This window comes from Peromyscus eremicus, chromosome 8a (assembly GCF_949786415.1).
Source record: "Peromyscus eremicus chromosome 8a, PerEre_H2_v1, whole genome shotgun sequence".
Classification (NCBI taxonomy): Eukaryota; Metazoa; Chordata; class Mammalia; order Rodentia; family Cricetidae; genus Peromyscus; species Peromyscus eremicus.
The window spans coordinates 27,063,494-27,085,934 of NC_081423.1; the positions used below are offsets into that span (position 1 = coordinate 27,063,494).

Consider the following 22,441-nt stretch of genomic DNA (forward strand, 5'->3'; position numbering starts at 1 on the left):
CCTGTCTCTGCCCTCATCAGAAATGGGGTTGCAGGCAATGGCAGGATGCCCAACTTGTTTTGTGGGGTTAGGATCCTTCTCCATGAGTGAAGAGTAAGCCCTCTTTAAAGGTGAGCCATTTCTGCAGCCCTCCAAACCAGACTTTTAAATCTAGATGTTAGGTGAGATGCTGGTCAGAGACGCTATTGATGCACCTGCTCAGTGACACACCCCAAGACAAAAGAGCCCAGAGCAGGGATAGCGATGATTTTTCATTATCCAGCATTGGTTGAGCACTTACTGTGTGCCTTCCTGCAGACCTTTGTGTCCATGAACTCATTTGAACTTCACAGTGACCCTGTGCTGGCTAGTTTTATGTCAGTTTTATGTCAGCTTGACACAAGCTAAAGTCAACCCGAGAGGAGGAAGCCTTAACTGAGAAAATGTCTCCGTAAGATGGGGCTGTAGGCAAGTCTGTAGGGCATTTTCTTTATTAGTGATCAATGGGGGAGGGCCAAGCCCATTGTGGGTGGTGCCATCCCTGAGCTGGTGGTCCCGGGTTAACAGCAAGGTGAACAAGCCAGGAGAAGCAAACCAGAATGTAACCCCTCCATGCCCTCTGCATCAGCTCCTGCCTCCAGGTTCCTGCCCTGTTTGAGTTCCTGTCTTGGCTTCCGTCAGTGGACTCTATATAAGTCAAATAAACCCTTTCACCCCCAAGTTGCTTTGGTCATGGTGCTTCATCACAAAAATAGTAACCCTAATAAGACAGACCCTTTTCAAAGTAGTTTCAGTCATTCCCATTTTATAAATGAGGAAATGTATACTCAAGAAGTGAAATCACTTCCCCAAGGCCACTGACAGCATTTGAAGCTGGAAGTCTGACTCTATGACTCTACTTCTAATTATACCACTCTAACTAATTGATACTTTCAAAGGCAAAACTTCTAGTAATTGAAAGTTATGAGCAATTGATAACAGATAATAATGCACTGGACCCTGAGTATCATCATTGAAAAGTATAGGAATGCTCATTGTATCCATTCACCATAGCTTCAGATGTCTTAATGGAACATAAAATTTCTTGGGTTGGTGAGATTGCTCAGTGGAAAGATGGGGCTGTTTGATCCCTGACTCACACTTGGTGCAAGGAAAGAATTGACTCCCTCTGACCTCCACATGTATGAATATCGGACACTTCATATGCCTACACAGTAACATAAATAAATGTGATTTAATCTTTTTAATGTTACTTCATAAACCTAGACAAAGTTATGAATATCAAACTTGTACAGCCATTCATTTGGTTTTCATCCGATTTCCAGTGTCTGCTGAGGACCAGACATGGTTGCTATGCATACAACCTTTAGTCAGACTCTGTCTATTAATAATAATATCAAAAAAAGAATAGAAATCTTTATGGTTCTGTTTGTAGCCCATCAGCAAGCACCTTTACAGCATTCTGGGAGCTGTAGACATTTTGAAAAATTGTCCCTCTAGGCTGATGCCAGAAACCACAGACTGAACGCCAAAACCTTTAAGACCCAACAATGGTTCCTGGTCTCTTCTTACCCCGTTTGTAAAAAGCCAGCACTGCATAGCCCTTCCTTGAACTGACTCATTTGTCTGCTGTTGGGCGGACCAAGCAGGAGACTCCATGGAGACGCTTTCCAGTGCTTACACCCTCTGCAATTCTCTTTCAGATCATATCTTTTACAAATTCCAGCCTTCTGTGGTCGCTGCAGCCTGTGTTGGGGCCTCCAGGATCTGCCTTCAGCTTTCTCCCTACTGGACCAGAGACTTGCAGAGGGTCTCGAGCTACTCCCTGGAGCATCTCAGCACATGTATCGAAATCCTGCTGGTGTAAGTCCTCTCCTGGTTGGCTAAGTTTATAAAATACTGACCTTCTATTTGCCCTTGGGGCCCCACCCCAGTTGTGTGTGTGGGGGGGGGGTGTTCCTGAGTCTGGGACAGATGGTAGTTCCCCCAGGTAAGGTGTTGGATGTAAAGGAGCAGAGTGCCCCCTGACAGAAGTGGTATTGTGGAAAGCGGGGTATGGTGGTATGCAACTGTAATCCTTGGGAAGCTGAAGCAGGAGGATTGAAAGCTAGAGGCCAGCCTAGGATAAATAGTGAGACTCTGTCTCAGAAAAAACCTAAGAAGTGGGTCTTATTTCTCTTTGTGTTTTTAACACTGGGAAGTGAGGGGAAAGAGGAGTGGGGCTGGGGACACCTGCTCCTATATGTCTGGACTCATCCTATCATTTTGTTTCATTATTGAGATGGGGTGTCATGTAGCCTAGGCTAACCTCAATCTCATTGTGTAGCTAGTGGGGTATCCTGGAACTTCCGATCTTCCTGCCCCTTGCTCCTGAGTGCTGGTATTATAGGTGTGTGCCACCAGGCAAGTACTCTTATCAACTGAACTCATCCTGTATGGGCAAATTTCTAATGTCCAGTGTGATTTCGTGAACGATCGTGAATTCATTCTCTCATGTAGTTCCTTTTCTCAGGCAAGCTGCAAAACTTATCTCTTAGCCAGCCAAGTCCAGAGTGACTTCAACTAAGAGGTCACAGCCTCCTTTCAAGGGTCCTCTTAGATCTAACACTGTGAAATAGAGATTGGCGGCCCAAGAGGTCTATAATGGCTGCTGGGAGGAGGGCAGACAGGACAGAGCAGCCCTTAAGTGGCTACCTCCAGTCAACTCCCTCTTCTACCATCGGATAATAATGACCTCTGTGTGCTGGCCTAATCGATCAGAGGTCTGGGAAGCAGAAGCAAAAGTTCTTCAGCCCCTGAAGAGCCACCTCTCAGCTTCCCAATGTGAGCAGCTTGGCTATGCTACCTGAGTCCTGCTCTGAAATGTTAGTCCTGCTTCCTAGGCCGTGTCTTGAATCATATGCTTTTAGAAGTCCCCAAGTCAAGCTTGGTGGTGGTGGTGGTGGTGGCGGCGCACGTCTTTAATCCCGGCACTGAGGAGGCAGAGGCAGGTGGAGCTCTGTGAGTTTGAGGCCAGCCTGGTCTACAGAGTGAGTTCCAGGACAGCCAGGGCTACACAGAGAAACTCTTCCCTCAAAAAGCCAAAAGTCCCCAAGTCAGAACACAGCTTATTTTGACAACTGATGGCTACTCCATTATCAGTCGCCAACCCAGCCCTGTTTGTCATTGCCGGCTGTCACCCTGGGAAATCCTTGCTCAAATAAGTTCTAGACTCCATAGGCTCCTTTCTTCCAGGTGACTCTGTCTTTACTTTCTCAAAAAGTTTTGTTTGTTTAAGATGGGGGAAAATAACAAAAAGTATCCGCTGTGTCCCCTCTTTTCAAATGTTTCCTTGGTGTCCAGAAGCTAAGGATTTTCCCAGCTGGGGACAGAACTGGCCCAGAAGAACCTGGAGAGTAGTGCTGGTACTCTGCCAAGTGCTGGAATGCAGGAGTGAACAGAAGCAGATGGGACCCAAATTACCCTCCGAGGTTTTAACAGCCCAGATGTGTTGGTACTGGGGCTCCGGGGACAAGTTCAGCTGATCTTGCACAGGATCAGAGAGGTTGTGGGATGGAAGCAGCTCCAAGCTGAGACCTGGGGCCAGAGTCTAGTTGGTGAGCAAGCGAGGCTGTGTTGTAGCTTGCCGTCACAGACTGGTATAGCATGGTGTGCCATTCTCCCAGTCCCACCTACTGAGGAAGGTAAGCAGGTGTCTGGTGACGTTTTCTCTCCAAGGCTCACCTGAGTCTTTTCCTTTCAGAGCATATGACAATGTCCTCAAGGATGCAGTTACAGTCAAGAGCCAGGCATTGGCCATGGTGCCTGGCACATCACCAGCTCCCACCCAAGTGCTGTTCCAGCCGCCCGCCTACCCTGCGCTCAGCCAACCACCGCCAACACTAGCCCAGTTCCAGAGTCCAGCACAGGACTTGTGCTTGGCTTATCGGGACTCATTACAGGCCCATCGCTCAGGAACCCTGCTCTCAGGAGACACTGGTCCATCCCTCCACACCCCATACCCAACCCTCCAACCCTTGGATATGTGTCCTGTGCCCGTCCCTGCATCCCTTAGCATGCAGATGGCCATTGCAGCTGAACCCAGGCACTGTCTTACAGCCACCTACGGAAGCAGCTACTTCAGCGGGAGCCATATGTTCCCCACAGGTTGTTTTGACAGCTAGGTCACATTTGGACCACATGGAGAACCCTGGAAGACCCAGACTGAAGAAGTGAGCACCTAAGAGGGAGAGTTCAGCCAGGTGAGGCAGAGAACCTAGTACCCTTCAGTAGTGAGGGTCTGTGTGCTTTAAACAAACAAACAACCCAGAGCCAACATCCAGGGACATACCTCACCCAACAGCATCTCTCTGGAAACCTCTTCCACGAGTGCCTGGAGGACAAAGAAGTGACTGTGGCCATTCACTCCCTTGAGTTGGGGGATCCAGTGGAGCACATCAGACCTGATGAGAGGCTTGGACATTGAGGACTGCATAGAGATCAGTAGCACATCTGGACTTTTCAAAGACTACTTTTCACAGCTATGTCACTGAAAAAGAAGAGGCAGTTGGGCGGTGGAGGCACATGCCTTTCATCCAGGCACTCGGGAAGCAGAGGCAGGCAGATCTTTGTGAGTTCGAGGCCAGCCTGCTCTACAGAGCAAGTTCCAAGACAGCCAGGGTTACACAGAGAAACCCTGTCTGGAAAAACAAACAAACAAAAGGAAAGAAAGAAAGAAAAAGAAAGAAAGAAAGAAAGAAAGAAAGAAAGAAAGAAAGAAAGAAAGAAAGAAAGAAAGAAAGAAAGAAAGAAAGAAAGAAAGAAAGACGTGGCACCTGGCAGATCCTCTGTGTCTCTAGAAGATCCATCCTGAGTGTGTTTCTCTCCTTAGCTCCACACCAAGGGCCCCATTCCCCATGTTTATGCCTGAGCACTGGCCCCTTGAGGCACAGTGGCTATCTTGCCCTTTTGTTTTTGAACCCAAAACCTTTTTTGTCCTTCTCGAGATTTCACATGCTGCTGCTGCTTCCCGGAACAATCTAGCTTTCTATCCTGAAAAAAAAAAAAAAAAAAAAAAAAAAAAACCATCTTGTTTACATACTGTGTCAGGGATTTTGTGATACTTGAAAATTCCATAGGAGAAAAAAGTTTGAATTGCCACACTGTCTGTCCCATGTTGAGGCTGTATCTTTTATGAACCCAGCTTGTGAGCAACTGGTGGGTATTAACAGCAGGGAGAGCGAGCACCTCCCAGGCTCGTGGCTCTGAAGAATCCGTCCCTGGGATGCTAGGCTTCACCTGTTGAACTTGGATCACTGCCCCCTGGTGGGGGGCCGTTGTGGAAAGGAAGACAAAGGTTTGAACCGGTCCTCACTTCCCTCCACCACACACAGGCTTGTAGTGCTGAGGGTGAACCGCCCCCAGCTTTGTTTGAGTTTGGTCAATAGTAAAGGGTAATAATACTGTGGAATATTTGAGAAGTAGGGGGATGAACATGGTCTATGACACCAGCATTGGCAGGCAAGGGATTGCTGGAGCAAAAGCCGGTGTCTGGGGATCTGCAGTGGGAGGGCTCAGGAAGACTCACCATGTGCAATATGTTAGGACTGACTCATACATAGCCTGTGCTTAAGATGTTCTTGTGGTTGGTTTTGTTTTGTGTCAGGGGACATGCTGTTCACCCATCAGAATTGGGAGGGAGGTGCAAAAGACCACAAAAACAAATTTTAGTTTTCTTTTTGAAAAGATTGTGTCTTGGTTTTTTTATTATTATTATTATTTTGATTTTCTTTTTTCTTTCTTTGGGGGCAGGGGCTGGGAGGAGGTTCCTTTAATTTTGAGACAGGTCTAATGTAGCTAAGGCTAGCCTCAAACTTAGTACATAGCCAAGGCTGGCCTTGAACTCCTGATCCTCGTGCTTCAGCTTACCCTGTATGCCACCACACCTTGCCTCCCATCTTGGTTCTCTTTGACTCACTTGCCAAGCCAAGAGACCATAGCAGGGACAGCCAGGGAGGTAGCCACAGGCTGCTGAGTCAGATGCGATAGGGATGGGACTTTTCTGAGTGGATGAATGTCTCACGGGAAGTGAATAAGGAAAGAGCTGGATGCAGATGAGGTGCTGCCATTTTGTCAGTTAGCATAGGAACCTGCACGTTTGTTTGTTATTTTTTGTGTTTTTGGCTCCCATCCCTTCACCCCCATTACCAGCCTCTTTGTATTTATGTGCAACTGGTTTAGAGTTACTGTATCTGTCTGTTCTGGGCTGGGGCTTGTGAGAAACATCTCCACTGGGGCCCCAGAGCTAGCCTGATTCCTAGGACCAGGTGTCCTGCAATAAATACATCACCTGCTCTTGGTCTCTTCCTTCTTTGTCTGGACATCTCTTTGCAGGCCAGCCCTTCCCCTCCTCTCTCTAGCCCACCTCTGTGGGAGTCTTCCCTGGATGAGATGTTAGAGAGATCAAAGGATTAATGAGTTTTCTCATTGCTGTGACAAAATGACCCGATAGAACAACTTAAAGGAGAAAATGTTTGTTTCAGCTCCTGGTTTGAGAATGCAGTCCACTGTGGCAGGGAAGCCATGGTGGGCAAGAACAGCTGTGACGGCTATGGCAGGAGTATGAGGCTGCTTGCTCACATCTCCATGGATCAGGAGCAAAGATGGGCCAGGAAGTGGAGCCGGGCTATCAACGTCAAGGCTGGGTCCCTAGAGATCTACTTCTGCTAGCTAGGTCCCAACTCCAAAAAGTTCCATAACCTCCCAAGACAATGCCACCAGCTGAGAACCAAATGTTCCAATAAGTCAGCCTGTGAGGGACATTTTACAATATTGGAGACATCAGCAGCAACACCAGCTGCTCTGGACCTGAGCCCTTGCCTCTAAGCAGGAACTGGGCTTCCCTGGGCAAAGGAGTATGTTGTTGGTTGTTTTTACTCTTTACTCTTTGGGGGGCACACTACCCAGCTCCCAAATAAATCACACAGAGAGGCTTATTGTTTCCTATAAAGAATAAGCTTGGCCTTAGCTTGGCTTATTTCTAGCCAACTTTTCTTAAATTATCCCATCTACCTTTTGCCTCTGGGCTTTTACCTTTCTCTATTTCTGTACACCTTCCTTTACTTCTTAATTTGTGGCTTGCTGTGTAGCTGGGTGGCTGGCCCCTGGAGTCCTCCTCCTTCTCTTCACTCCTAGGTCTCCCTCCTTTTCTATTTTTTCTCTCTGCCTGCCAGCCCCGCCTATCCTTTCTCCTGCCTTGCTATTGGCTATTCAGCTCTTCATTAGACCAATCAGGTGTTTTAGACAGGCACAGTAACACAGTTTCACAGAGTTAAACAAATGCAATATAAAAGAATGCAACACATCTCTGCATCATTGAAACAAATGTCCCACATCTTAAAATAATATTCCACAACAGGAGTATGTGAAGCTTGACCTTCCAACCCTACTCCTGCATCAATCATCACTGTCCAGAGGCAAACCAATAATAGATTCACTACATGGAATTGAGTCGCACAACCATGGAAGCTGGCAAACCCAGAATTTTTAGAGTGCATGCCAGCAGGCCAAAGAGGCTGCTACAGCAAGTCAAGTCTCAACTTTGCAAGGTGGGCCAGTAAACCAGAAACTTGGGCAATTTCTTTGTTGCAGCCTGGAGGCAAAATTCCTTTTCTTTGCTCTTAAGACCTTTCCCTGGTTGGAAGGGACCCTCTCCCCTGCTTTTCTTGAAGTCACACATCTAAGAAATAATCACACCTGGAAAAAAATCTTCACAGCAACACCTAAACTAGTTGTTTTTTGTTTTTTTGTTGTTGTTGTTTTTGGTTTTTTTTGTTTTTGTTTTTTTGTTTTTTGTTTTTTGTTTTTTTTTAATCAAGTAACTGAGCGCCATAGGTTCCCAAGGTGTTGGGAGACAAATTGGCCAGCCCCTCCCAACCTGCCTTTTTATCTACTAAGATGGGCGTGGTGACAGTGCTTGCTATTGGGGTCTCATGATCAACAATATAATGTACACCAAGGCCAGTACCTCCTAATAAGAAGTGGTTATTATACAGCTCCTCAAACATAAGATGAAGTGTTATTTATTACAACAATAAAGGCATTTTGTTTGCAATAATAGCAGACTATATTGCCCAGCCTGGTCTTCAGCTGACCTTCCCATCTTGGCCTCCCAAGTAGCAAAGACAGATGCAGGAGGACACTGCCTGGCTAAGACACCTTCCAAGGGCTGGGAATGAAGGTCGGTGGCAGGGCTGAGTACAGGGTGGCAGTGTACTTGGCTAGCATGCACAGAGATCTGGTCACAGCTCCCAGCAACACAGAAGGAGGAAAAGGCAGAGAAAGAAAGAAGAAAGGGAAAACAGGGGCTGAGGAGATGGCTAAGTGGGTAAGGGGCTCACCGTTCAAGAGTGAAAACCTGAGGTCAGGTCTCCAGAGCACACGTCTTTCTTTATGTGCCAGAAACAGTAGTGTACATCTGCAGTCCCAGCATTTAGACAACAGGATGGGATTCGGAGATGAGACTCTCCAGATGCTCTGGCCTGGCATATGCAGCAGCAAATAAGAAGAGACCTAGTCTCAAGCAAGGACCAATACCGAAAGTTCCCTCTGACCTCCACACATGTCATGGCATGGATCCACTCACAGGAAAACATACATCATACATAAAAATTTTTTTTTAAAAAAAGGTAAAACACAAGCCAGCCATGGTGGCCTGGGCCTGTAATTCTAGCACTCAGTGGGATCAAGCAGGAGGTTTGTGACTTTGAGGGCCAGCCTGAGCTACACTGAGACCCTAATTCAAAAACCACAATGTGTGTGCTAGAACTATGGCGGAGAATGTCCCAGTCCACTCTTCTTGGCCCCTCTGCTCTGTCCTGCAGGAAGACCATTGGTGAGAGCTGCTGTCATGTGGGGTTAAGAGGTACTCACCCAGCACAGATGCCTTGCTGAGTGACATTTTATGGCATGAAGATTAGGACCAGACTGTGAAGGACATTTGGGGACCATGCCCATTGGTAGAGAACTGGACCACTCAACCCCTGCACACAAGACTCACTGAGGCAGGGGGCTTGGAGGATGCTGATAAAATAAATTGAGTTTACCAAGAACAATGGATTCACTTTGGACACATCCTTTCCTGTGGCTTTACTCCTCATCTGTTACCATGGAGACCATTGAACTTTTGGCCTGAGATGAGCTCTAGGCAAAGCTGAGGCAGAGTCACAGCTCCAGCCTTCAACCAGAGGGATCACACAGACATGGGTATTCTGTTTAAAGACTTTGTTGCCATACCAGATCATGACTAGAAAAGGTTGAAAAGCAGAGATGGCCGGGCATGGACACACACACACACACACACACACACACACACACACACACTCCCTTTTAATCCCAGCAGACAGACTGATCCCTGGGTCAGTCTACATAATGGGTGCCAGGGCTACCTAGCAGGACCCTGTCTGTAAACAAAAACAACAGCCACAAAGCGTGGAGAAGGCCTTAAAGGCTCCCCCAGGCCTGCTATCTCCATGAATGCGGCAGACCAGACATGCATGAGCTGCAGAATGACCTGGAGTCTTCTCTAATTGGGATGGGACACAGAATCAGCATGTTTAGTCAGCTTCCTCATAAACACAGATGTGAGGATTCTTCAGCTATCCAAGGAAAGATTAAATGTGCAAGGCCTGGCTGCCATCCCCAGAGGAGAACCCACATTTGGACCCTGTGAGTTCTCAGCTTCTCTGTTGTACTGGGTATGGGAGTACATACCTTTACTCCTAGCCCTCAGGAGGCTGGGGAGTGGAGATCTCAAAAAAACAACCCCCCAAAACCTACCTTGATTCTATATAATATTTTTTTGAGCTGGGAGCTGTGTGAAGGGTGGAGACAGCCAGACTCCTTTTCCAAGGAGAGCCTGCTTCCCTTTAGGATCATACTATACATGCCTGGTCCCTGACTGCAAAGCTATTTGACCTCTCTCATCTGGACTGTTCCCACTTCATCCCATTGAGATGGACTCCTTTCCCATCATTCCAGCAAATTGCAGCCAGAGTCACACTGGGACCAAGAGAACATTTTAGTAATAATCAAGAGATACAATGTGTTCCTGTAACTGAGGGTATCTGCTCTTGGTACCCAGTGGGTAGAGATTGGGGGTGCTGCTGAACATACTACATGTACAGGACAAACCGCCCCCCTCCCCCCCATGGCAAAGGATGAACCAACCGCAGATGGCTGGATTCTGAAGTTGAGGAGCCCGACTGAGGTCTTGGTAGGTGGCAGATAAGCCTCTGCAGTAGCGAGGGGTGCTCTCATTACTCCTGTCTCGGCTTCAAATCTAAGATGCACTTGTTCATTTGTCCGTTTGGTGTAGCAGTGACGCCCTAAGCCGGAGCGCGTGGAACTTCCCCACTCGCTGCCCCCCAAGCCCTTTCCACCCAAGAAATTTTTTACGTGACCCAGGTATATAGAGGCATAGAATAAGCATACAAATAAGACATTTACTGACAATAAATCATATTCATTTTAAAAATAACTCTTTGGCCGGGCGGTGGTGGCGCACGCCTTTAATCCCAGCACTCGGGAGGCAGAGCCAGGCGGATCTCTGTGAGTTCGAGGTCAGCCTGGTCTACCAAGTGAGTTCCAGGAAAGGCGCAAAGCTACACAGAGAAACCCTGTCTCGAAAAACCAAAAAAAAAAAAAAAAAAAAAAAAAAAAAAAAAAAAAACTCTTTGGCACATATAATTTAGGACTTATTAACACAGATTTGCATACTGATAAGACAGATACACCTTACAGATTTTTTTACATAAAAAGTTAAAATTTTGGCTGAAAGTTTCATACTTCAGAACATACTGGCATCTTTGATAGCTATAAAGTAAATTTGAGAAAAGCCTGGGCTAGGCTTTGTCACAATCAATTAATAAATATAATTTTTTAAAAATTAAACATTTTAACATGGTACAACCGAAAGATAGACTAATTCGATACATGATGAGGAATGGTGGTAGGGAAATATTGCATGCCTTTGCTTCCCATAACTGAAGCATTATCTGTGTATAGAAACCTTAAGGGGCGGTGGTGGTGACCCAAGCCATTCATCCTTCATGCCAACACTTGGGAGGCAGAGACCGGTAGATCTCTCTGAGTTTCAGGCCTACAGAGCGAGTTCCAGGACAGTCAGAGCTACACAGAGAAACCTTGTCTCAAAGAAAAACAAAAGGAAAAAAAAAAAAAAAAGGAGCAGGAAGCCTGTACTGAACAAACACCGTAATCCATAAGAAACTGGTCTGGAATGTGAGCTGCGGTATTTCAGGTAGGATTGGTTGGTGGGTGGTGTTGGTGTGCAGGCATGCACGGTGCAGAGTGTGCATGTTGTATGTTCAGAACCAAGGATCTGTGCTGAGAGGTTGCACAGGGCAGCATGGACAAAGGCTACCAGAAACCTCAGGTTCGTTATCTATTTGATTTTTAATTCATTTTGGATTGCACCTTTAAAAACCTCTTACTGTTGCCACGTATGATTTTACTGTTTTCATCCTCCATGTAGGGTCACAGTCCACAGGGGAAGGAGCTGAGACTCCAGCGGCCGCCTCTCGGTAGATGGTGGTAGTGCTGGGAGTCCTGGCTACTGGTGCTAGCTGAGCATTGACTCTACTTCAGGCCCTGGCTAATAGTGGTGCATGCCTTTAAGCCCAGCACTTGGGAGGCAGGGGGGAGGTGATCTCTGTGAGTTCAAGGCCAGCTGAGGTTACATAGTGAGACCCTGTCTCAAAATCATCATCATCATCATCATCATCAATCAGAGTACAGAAAAAATTTGGAGTAGAACAGTAAAGGAAAGAGCCACAGTTCACACCTAGTGGCCTACTTGCCTGTGACTAAGAAAGAGAGGCCTTACTATCCCAACCCCCAACACAGGGACAAGATGGGTCAGGATGAGCCATCAGCAATGTCCAGTGATGCTCCCACATGACTTACAAGCTAGTGGCAGAGGCTCTCCTGACCCTTTGGTCACACTGACTTGCTGTGACAATGGAGGTGCTGGTGGTGAGACTCTATTTGGATATGTTCACCTCTTATCCCCACTTACAGCTGAAGAGACAAGCCCAGGGGAGGGATGGACTCTGGAAGACGGCGCTGCTACTAGGTGACAAAAGAGGGACTTGAACCCTGGCAGTGCAGAAGAGGGACTTGAACTCCAGAGTGGAGGTTCTTAACCCCTACCCACTAGCAGGCTAGCAAGGTGACACTTTACCCTTGGTCCCTCACTCCATTTACCTGCAAAACTGTGGTCTCCATTAGGGAATGAAGCCCGGTCCCAATACTCACAGACATATCCTGCTTCCTGCTGTATGACCTTAAGTGGACCTCTCCCCAGCTGTGAACCTGTTTCTGTATCTGTGAGATGTATCTCAGTCATGAGCTGAGGTTCTTTGATTACATATTTCCTGGGTCTCGGAGACTCTCAACACAGACTTAAGACTTTCTCCTTCTCCCTCAGCTATTTGAATTTATTTTATTTATTTATTTGTTTGTTTATTTACTTATTTATTTATTTGTGTGTGTGTGTATATACACACGCACATGTATGGTGTTTGTGTATGGAGTGTGTACTTGTTAGTGTGAGTGTGTGCAATTACACATGCATGTGTGTGGGCGTGCATATGGAGGCCAGAGTTCAACCTCAGGTGTTTTTGCTTTTTTTGTTGTTTGTTTTTATTACTAAAAACAACAAAAACTTGGAACTAAATGAGAACATCACACACCAAATTAAAAATTAAAAATTGAATGTGAATTCTAACTATATAGGTTCATTAAGCTGTAGTCTTTGGATCTGGTTAATTTCTTTTATTTTTAAGACAGAGTCTCTCTTTGAACCTCAGGTTATACTAACTATCCATGTTAGCTAGCCCCGAGCCTCAGGGATCCACTTATCTCTACCCACCTAACAGAGCGGTTACTGGCATATGCCACCGTCTCTGGCTTTTTTGGGTTCTGGGGATCTAAACTCAGGACCTCATGCTTTTGGGGATAGCCAGTTTATCAACTGTGCCATCTCCCCAACCCTTGAATTTATCTTTGAATCAATTACAATGATGAACTCTTTGCTACCTTCCTGTCCTCTGTCTCCTGCCCTCTGTCCCTCTCTCCCTACCTCCTCCCCACTTCTGTTCCTTCTTCGGCTCTCGCCTTTCTTTCTCCCTCTCCCTCTTATGATTTTCAGCCTAATTATGGTTAACTCTGTTATTCAGCGACTTATCATCCAAGCCCACTATGAGTCATTATTCAGTCTGGAGGGGAAACAGTGATGTACTCCTTTAATTTAATGCTTACCTAGTTCATTTAATTAGCAGTAAGTTTTGGCAAAAAACGGTGGAATTCGTGGCCTGCTGGGTGGGTGGGTAGGAGACTCTGAACGCTATCCTTGAAAAGATGGGCAAAGTCTTGATAGAGTAAGGAAAGCCCCTAGGGACACTACCAGTGAACTGGGCAGAACTTTTGTCCAAGTCAAGGAAGCCTTGAAAACAAAAGACTGGAGATTACATGAAAGGAGAAGTGCCTTAAGGGCCACTTAGTAAGCTGTGCTGCAAGCCAGCTGCTACATGGGTGCTAGGTAAACTTTTTTTTTTTTTTTTTTTTGGAGGCAGGGTTTCACTGTGTATCCTTCTCTGGCATGAAGCCTGCGATGTATGTAGACCAAGCTGGCCTCTAACTCACAGAGAGATGCCTACCTTTACTTCTCAGTGCTGGGATTAAAGACATGTGCCACCATGCCCAATTACACCTTACTTCTTATGTCTGTCATGCAGTATTTGTATATCCAAGATAATCTCAGTGTGCCTGCCTGCCTTTGATAATTCAACTTTGTTTTTTCAGCACTGGGGATTGAACCCAGGGCCTCATACATGTTGAGCAAATTCTCTGCCTCTGGGCTCCATTCTCCATCCTCTTTGTACTTTTTTATTTTTAGATAGGGTCACACTAAGTTGTCCAAGCTAGCCTTGAACTCTTGCTAGCCCCAGCTGACTTCAGACTTGCTTAGTGGTCTGTATCAGTGATTATCCACCTGTGGGTCATGACCCGTTTGGAATGGCATATCAGATGTTTACATTATGATTCACAACAGTAGCAAAATTATAGTTATGAAGTAGCAATGAAATAATTTTATGTTTGGGGGCCACCACAACGTGAAGAACTGTATTAAAGTGTCGCAGTAGCCGGGCGGTGGTGGCTCACGCCTTTAATCCCAGCACTCAGGAGGCAGAGCCAGGCGGATCTCTGTGAGTTCGAGGCCAGCCTGGGCTACCAAGTGAGTTCCAGGAAAAGGCGCAAAGCTACACAGAGAAACCCTGTCTCGAAAAACCAAAAAAAAAAAAAAAAAAAAAAAAAGAGTAAGCATCCCAGTGGGTACTGATATGGCTCTCTCTCTCAGCTCAGGGCTGGGGTAACAATCCTGCTTGCAAAGTCAACATCACTCATCTTTGACCTCTTTACAGTTTGCTTTGCCAATAGCAAATGAGCTAGAGTTTCCACAAAGGAAAGTGACCTCACGTTTCCATCACAATAAAACTAAATGATACTTCATGCAAAACAAAACAAAAAGTAGTGGGGAAAAAGAAGTTGAGTGAACACCCAGATGTGGCGAGCACTCCAAGGGAGCGAGGAAGATGGAAGCAGAGCCGTTCTGTCCTCTGGGTTAGCCAGGGGACCAGCAGGCTGCCTGCTCTGCTCCGTGCCTGGACAGCCTGAGTTTCCCATGAGCAGTCACAAACCAGCTGTTACACCCAAACACCACTTCAGCATCCTTCTCAGCCCATGGCTCCGGTACCCACCACGGAGTGAGCAGCCTCCTACCCACGCTTCCTAGCACTTCCTCCCAGACACCAGGTTCCAGCCCAGGACATCTGGGGAAGTCTCTCTCGCCACATCTAAGAACCTTTGCCGTATCCTAGGCTGTTGTTCTCTTCCAGCCCGGGGTGATCCGTACAGCCCCTTTTGTACCAGTGGATACACCGAGGCCAAAGGACAGCAGTTGCACAACCAAGCTGAAATGGCTTCCCTGGGTAAGAGCTAAAGAGTCCGTGTCTGCCCTAGCTTGGAGCCTGGTAGGCAGGGCTCTTCCTTAAGGTATAACTGCCACCCCACACCTTCTCACCAGGAGTCAGGACAGGCAATCATGTCACCCTTCTCAGACCAACTGTGTCTGTTGATAACGTTCCTCCCTGGGGCCGGTGGAGGCGGAAGACATAGGTAAGGTAATGTCTACCCCTACCTAAGTACCAGGAACAAACCCAAGCTCCATTCTTCCAAAGTTCACTCTGGGGAACCAGTGAGTTTATTGGACCTTACAGAGCATTGCTGAGGGGTTACTTACAGGGGTGTGGGTGCTCCCTCCCCAACAGGCTGTACCTGGAAAGCCTTGCCCAGCAGAGATGAAGGCTCCCCCATTCAAAGATGCAGCCTCCCTTCTCTAGTCTTCCAGGACCAGTAGCCCCTCCCTGGAGCCGTATGCAGTTAAGACAGCATTGCATGCAACAGGAAGTAGGGATAAGCTGTGTTCTAAGGGTCCTATGACCCTCCTTCCCCCTCCACGAGGGGCTGTAAACAGTCAACAAGCCCAGCTAAGAAAATCCTTTCGCAAGTGGGCACAGCTGAACTCCCCAAGATTTCGATTGCCTGGCTCAGAGGACAGTCAGGCATGCACAACAGTGTCCTTGTGTACAGGTGTGTATCTGTGTGTGGGGTATGTGTGTGGTGTTTGTGTACACACATGGCAGCCACAGGAAGATATGGGTGTTCTGTTCCATCCCTCTGTCTTACTCCCTTGAGCCAGAACCTCTCACGGAACCTGGAGGTAGGCTGGAGGCCATGAAGTCCCAAAGCTTCTCCAGTCTCTGCTCCTCACAGAGCTGGGGTTATAGGCATAAGCACAGCCACACCTGCCTTTTTACTCAGGTTTGAACTCATGTCTTCACATTTGCCGAACACTCTTACCCTCTGAGCCATCTCTTTAGCCCCGAACTGTGTCTTTAAAGGAGCCTGGAAACAAGACAGTGGCAGATGGTCCACAGAAGTGTGCCACCATGTTCCCCCCTGTGGCCACTCCCAAGGATGGGGGGCACTGCACTCCAGATTGAACATTCACACCTCCCTCTGCCATGGTAGAACGCACAGGCATCTCAGGGCCAACGTTTGGTCAGTGCAGCCATCCTGGGATGCTTTCCTACTCCCACTCAGGCAAGGGCTGCCCTAAGACACCAGGAAACGGAAACAAAGAAACTCGGGAGTCAGCAATGGTAGGTCATGGAGCACTTTTATTGGTGGGTTGCAGCCCCTCAGAGCCCAGCCTTGTGGCTCAAGCCAGCCTCTTGCTTACGCGCTCATAGGTCACACCCCCAATGGTGGAGATCTGAAAGAAGAAACCAGAACAGAGGATGTCAGTGCTACTCCCCCAGGCAGCGGCCCTGAGATGATCATGGGGTGTAGAGGAAGCAAGGCCAGCCACCATTGTCATTGCTAGTGGATGCAAGGCAGGCCGCACTGCATTCTGGGGCTTAGATTCCGTGTCAGTTACGGGAGCCACTGCAGAGCAAATGTGGTCATATGCTGAACAGAAGAAGCAAGAGTGATGGGCTGGGGGTATGTTAACCCCATTCTACCACTGCTCCTTTTGACTCTTGCATGCCAGGCCCCTCTTCACATTATCCACATCTATAATTCCCAAGAGCCCCAGGGGGTTGTTCTCATTATACAGGGGAGCAAACTGAGGGTTGATTCAGCCTGTGAAGATTAAGTCTTGTGGACACAAAGCTTCAAGTCTCCTGCCCTCCGCTCTCCCTGCACACCTCAGGCCTGGGAACCTTGGGTGTCAGGACCCACTGACTGACATTTCATTGGACACTCTCATCAAATCTCCCAATGGGCTAGTGTTCACCCAGATCAGAAGATGCCTTTGTTCTTTTCACGTGTGTGGGCACCTGTGCCATGTGTGCACAGGGTTCAGAAGACAGCTTGCAGGAGTTAGTTCTCTCCTTCCATCATGTGGGTCTCAGGAATCGAACTCAGATCCTCAGACTTGGTGGCAAGCAATTTATCCTTTGGACCACCTTTTTGTTTGTTTGTGTTTGTTTGTTTGTTTCAACACTACTACATTTATTTTCTAATTCTTATTGTAGTATTATTGTATCAATTCAATAGTATTGATTTTGGCAGTACTGAGGGTTAAACCTAGAACCTTATGCAAGTAAGCATACAGTTTCCATTGAAATATATCCCCTGGTAGTGATGGTGGTGGGTGGTGGTGGTGGTGGTGGTGGTGGTGAGTGGTGAGTGGTGAGTGGTGAGTGGTGGTGGTGGTGGTGGTGGTGGTGGTGGTGGTGGTGGTGGTGGTGGGTGGGTGTGATTTGAGGGATCAGTGTCTCACTCTAGTCCAGGCTGACCTGGAACTCAAGATTCTCCTGCTTTGGCCTCCAGAGATTACAGGCATTTGCCACCATGATCAGATGTATTTTAATTCTATGAGAAAGAAACATGGCAGGGTGGCAGAGACCCACTGGTCTTCGAGGAAAGGCTGAGAACTTCCTCTAGAAATCAGCTAAGAGGGTCTGCCCCCACAATGTGCTATCTATGTGACCTCAGGCAGGTCACATGCTATCTCTGAGCCTCATAAAGCACCTTTTAAAAACGGAAATAATAGGAGGCTGGAGAGATGGCTCAGCTGTTGGGAGCTCTGACTGCTCTTCCAGAGGACCTGGGTTCATTTCCCAGCACCCACATAGCAGCTAATAACTGTCTGTAACTCCAAGATGTAACACTGTCACACAGACATGCATGTAGGCAAAACACCAATGTACATAAAATAATGATAAATAAATAATGAAATAGAAATAATAGGAACCTCTATGAACTTACCTCCACCAACTTGTCACCTACGATCTCCGAGGTCTGGTGATAGTTGGGGAAATCTGCCACCACCTTCCCATTCTCCATCTTCACAGTGGCCTGGGAGAGAGACAGAGCATTGAACACAAAGCCTAACAAGTCTTTAGGCATCAATTAAAGTCTTTTAAAAATAGCATGTAGGCCTGGCAGTGGTGGCACACGTCTTTAATCCTGCAGAGGCAGGCGGGTCTCTGTGAGTTTGAGGCCAGCCTGGTTCTACAGGGTGAGTTCCAGGACAGCTAGGATTGTTTGTTACACAGAGAAACCCTGTCTCGAAAAATAAAAATTTTATATATATATATATATAATTAAAGGCGTGAGCTACCCGCTGCCCAGCTTTTTTTTGTTCTTTTTGAGAAGAGGTCTTCACTGGCTCAGAACTCACAGAGATGGCCTGCTTCTGCCTCCTAAGTGCTGTAACTACTAGCATGCGCCATGCTCAGAAAATTAGACTATGTTTGTTTGTTTGAGTTTTGGGGTTGTTTGTTTAAGACAGCATCTCTCTATGTATCCCTCGCTGTCCTGGAACTCACTGTGTAGACCAGGCTGGCCTGGAACTCACAGAGAACCTCCTAGCTCTGCATTCCAAGTGCTGGGATTAATGACATGCACCATCACACGCAGCACATCAGCCATTTGTGTCTCAGTGTTGTGTTCCTTTCTAATGGCAGCCATTACCCAGCATTAAAAATACCAAGAAAGAAAGCTTTTCATACTGAAGGCTAAACTATAGACAGAAGCCTCAGCCTGGGGAGCAGAGGAGCCATATCTGAAATAGAGAAGCTAGCCTTTGGCCTGGGGGGACAGGAAAGGGCAGCCAGGGGCCTCTCACCTTGAACTTCTTGCCCCCCATGGTCTGCATTTCACATTCTTTGCCAATGGTGAACTTGTTGGTCATAATGTTGCCCCCAGAATAAGACTGGGTCCAGGTGAAGTCCTGTCCATCCTGCTGGACCTCTGTGATGATCTTGAAGTTACGTCCCTTTTCAATCACATCTCCTGGAAGACCTGGGCCCAGTGACAAGCAGAGAGTTCACATGGGATCTCCTTATAACCCTGCAGGTCTAATAACAGTGTCTGAGACATAGATAGCACATGGTTCAAATCCCAGCTCTGTCATGAGACCCGTGGCTTGAGCAGGACATTGCCCCACTGTCTTCGTTTACAAAACAGTGACAGTAAGGTCTGACTCTTAGAGCCATTGTGAGAATTAAGTTCAATGTGGTTGTGTCTCTACAGCACTTCACAACTACTTGGTGCTCTTCAAAAATAGCAAATCTTAGGGGCTGAGGAGATGGCTGAGCAGTTAAGAGCACTTGTTCTTGTAGAGGACCCGGGTTCAATTCTCAGCACCCACATGGCTGCTCACAACCATCTGTAACATTGTGGTACACAGACATACATAGGAGCAAAACACTCATATACATTAAAAAATCTAAATTTTTAAAAAAAATAATAATAATAGCAAATCTTCCTACAGTAATATACCAATATAGCAGAAACTTGCAAAGGCCAGAAAGTTCTGGAATGGATGTAGTGCTCAAGATTCAGTCTTCTAATACTTTTATTCTACAGATGAGAAAATGGAGACCTGGAGCTGAGGAGAGACGACTGCTCTTGCAGAGCTCCAGGGTTCAGTTCCCAGAACCCACAGGCAATTTGCAACCATCTGTAACTCTAGTTGCAAGAATCTGGTGCCCTCTTCTGGCCTCTGGGGACATCAGGCGGTTACATATATATAGGCAAAACTCATATAAACACATATAAAATAACACATATAGAAATAAATTTCAGCACACACACACACACACCAAAGAAATGAAGACCCAGAAGGGAAAGGAGCTTGTCCACAAGGCCTCGGGGACAAGGCTCTGCTCTCAGGGCCACTCTGACACAACAGATGTGACCACAAGAGGAAGGCCCACAGGTCTCATGGAGCTTTCCTTCTTTTCTTTCTTTCTTTCTTTCTTTCTTTCTTTCTTTCTTTCTTTCTTTCTTTCTTTCTTTCTTTCTTTCTTTCTTTCTTTTGGCAAAGTTCTCAAGTGCCCTGGGTTGAGGATGGCCTTGAACTTCTGATCTTCGTTCCTCTGTCTCCAGAGTGATGGGATTATAGGCATTCATGACAATGCCTAGATTGTGCATTGCTGATGATGGAACCAGGGCCTCATGCATGCTAGGCAAACCCTCTACCAGCTGAGCTACATCTTACATCTGCCCCTTGACAATTCTGTGGCCTCAATGCTAGTGCATGGAAATTTTGATAGGATTCTCAGATCTCTAATAACAACAACAAACATGTGAATGACTAAAATCAAATCTCTACCTCACCCATCACTACTATGTGACTTGGAATATTAATGTGACTTGTCTGAGCCTCAAGCTCAAACTGGAGATACGAAGATACTAGAAATAGTAAGATTCTAAGTCTTTTCAAATCAAAGGATGTCTTACAGCTTCGATTATCCTCGGAGACAGGACAGAATACTCAGCAAAAGTGAGGATGGATGGATGGATGGATGGATGGATGGATGGATGGATGGATGGATGGAATTCTGTCCCACTCTACCCCAAGGGTTTAGGTTCCTATCCCAGAGCTGGTTGTAAGCAGCCAGCCCCAGGGAAGGGATATAAAAGAACTCACCCAGGCGCTTCATGAACTCGTCATAATTCTTCTCACTCTCAAATTCGAATTTGCCGCTGAAAGCCATAGTGCTGGGAGGGAGCTGGAGCTGGCAGCAGAGAGCAGCGAGCTGAGGAAGAAGGTTGGTCCTGAGGAGGCTGGAGTCCCAGTTTATAAACACTCCCAACTGCCAAGGCTCAGCCCCAAAGTCACCCCACTTCTCGGTCCTGCCCCTAATCAGGAGGTGTTTGCCATTTTATGATATGGGCAGGACATGGAGGGGCAGAGCCCTCAGGTTATTCACCCTGGGGAAATCACCTGCAACCCCACTACCACTGTCAGCAAGGTCAGGGCCAGGGCTGCCATCGAGTGTGGTCGTTCACCTCTCTGCTCATCCCACCCTCCATTCATCCCTACCATGCCTCTTTCCCATGCTCTCCTCATCCTTCGCTTACTCGTTCTAGCCTTCATTCACCAAGCACTGTGCACTGAACTGTATGTGGTGACCCAGAAGAATGAGGCATGCGTCTTTCCCAGGAAGCACCCAGTGTCTGTGACACTTTACAAATGGAGGCTCCAGTCTTTGGGGTGACAGCTGCCTGCTTTGCTTGTTGGGGGGCTCCTGGGCCACACAAAAATAGCAGTGCAATGTATCTACAAAGGCCCTCATCAGCATCTTCATCATTACTACTTTAATTACAAAGTTTCGGCCAGATATTGTGGTTCACATCTATAGCCTTAGTATTTGGCAGGCTAAGGCAGGAGGATTGCCAGAAGGCCAAGGACAGCATGGGATACAGAGTAAGGTCCTGTTTCAGAAACAAACCAAAAGCAAACAAATAAAAACTCTCCTTTTCTGGGGTTTCCTCTCTATGAGAGCCCATCATTTCTGTTCAAAGCAGAATTGACCACAGTTGCTGACTCCCAAACCTGAGACTAAGTGGTTTCTCTGTTTGTCCCCCACCCCTCTCTCTTTCTTTTGAGTGTGTATGTGCTCATGTGTGCCGTGTGTGTGTGTGTGTGTGTGTGTGTGTGTGTAGGTCAGAAGGCAACTTTCAGAAATGAGTTCCCTGTCTCTACCATGTGGGGCCCAGAGATTGAATTCAGGTCAAGCCTGGCAGCAAGTGCCTTTCTCTGATGAGCCATCTCACTGACCCTCAGTACTTTCTAAACTGATGAAAGTCAGCTTTGACACATGCTTTCCCATTCTTCAGTCTCCAGTCCTAGAATTCATTATCCCAATGAGTTTTTCCTTTCTTTCTTTCTTTCTTTCTTTCTTTCTTTCTTTCTTTCTTTCTTCCTTCTCTCCTTCCTTCCTTTCTCCTCTCCTCTCCTCCTCCTCCTTCTCTCTCTCTCTCTCTCTCTCTCTCTCTCTCTCTCTCTCTCTCTCTCTCTCTCTCTCTCTGAGACAGAGTCTCAAGCAGCCCAGACAGGCCTCACACTCCGTATGTAGTCTAGGATGACCTTAAACACCCAACCCTCCTGTCTTACCCTCCCAAAAAGTGGAACTACAGACACACACCAATACGTTTAGTGTTTATATCATTTTAAATTGCTCAGTGGTAGAGAGCTTGCCTAGCATGGGCATGGTCTTGGGTTCTATCTGCAGCACCACAATCAATCAATCAATCAATCAATCACATTCTAGTCTATGGATAACTTACTTTTTATCATGAGCTTTGGGTTGTTTGCAATCCTTTTCTATTATAATTAAGTAATTATTGTTAATACCTCTGGGTGTATATCAGATAATGAGCTAGGACTACCTGCTAAGGATGGATTCCTAAGCAAGACAGGGGCCATATGACTAGGGTGAGGGGGAAGGTTCCAAGGGAGACGGTAAGGAAGACAATAGAGCAACATGGAAGGGACAAATCCTGGGATTAAAGGTACAATGGGGAAGAGTGCTAGAGGGAT

At 46.9% G+C, this 22,441-nt stretch overlaps 2 protein-coding genes across 2 annotated transcripts in view; one reads left to right on the forward strand and one right to left on the reverse strand.

The window, feature by feature from the left end:
* The window catches only part of Ccnjl (cyclin J like), a 57,935-nt gene extending 53,247 nt beyond the window's left edge, over nucleotides 1-4,688 (forward strand). The window contains exons 4-5 of the mRNA XM_059270365.1: nucleotides 1,683-1,842; nucleotides 3,722-4,688. Of these exons, the coding sequence (XP_059126348.1) occupies nucleotides 1,683-1,842; nucleotides 3,722-4,142 (581 nt within the window). The 3' untranslated portion in view covers nucleotides 4,143-4,688. The remainder of the gene's footprint in view (nucleotides 1-1,682; nucleotides 1,843-3,721) is intronic.
* Nucleotides 4,689-16,318: 11,630 nt separating this feature from the next.
* On the reverse strand, nucleotides 16,319-20,618 carry Fabp6 (fatty acid binding protein 6). The gene is made up of 4 exons (XM_059269262.1): nucleotides 20,546-20,618; nucleotides 18,737-18,912; nucleotides 17,875-17,964; nucleotides 16,319-16,372 (listed from the first exon to the last, which is right to left on the reverse strand). The coding sequence occupies exons 1-4, from the start codon at nucleotides 20,610-20,612 to the stop codon at nucleotides 16,319-16,321; spliced, it is 387 nt and encodes a 128-aa protein (XP_059125245.1). The 5' UTR covers nucleotides 20,613-20,618.
* Nucleotides 20,619-22,441: the final 1,823 nt, after the last annotated feature.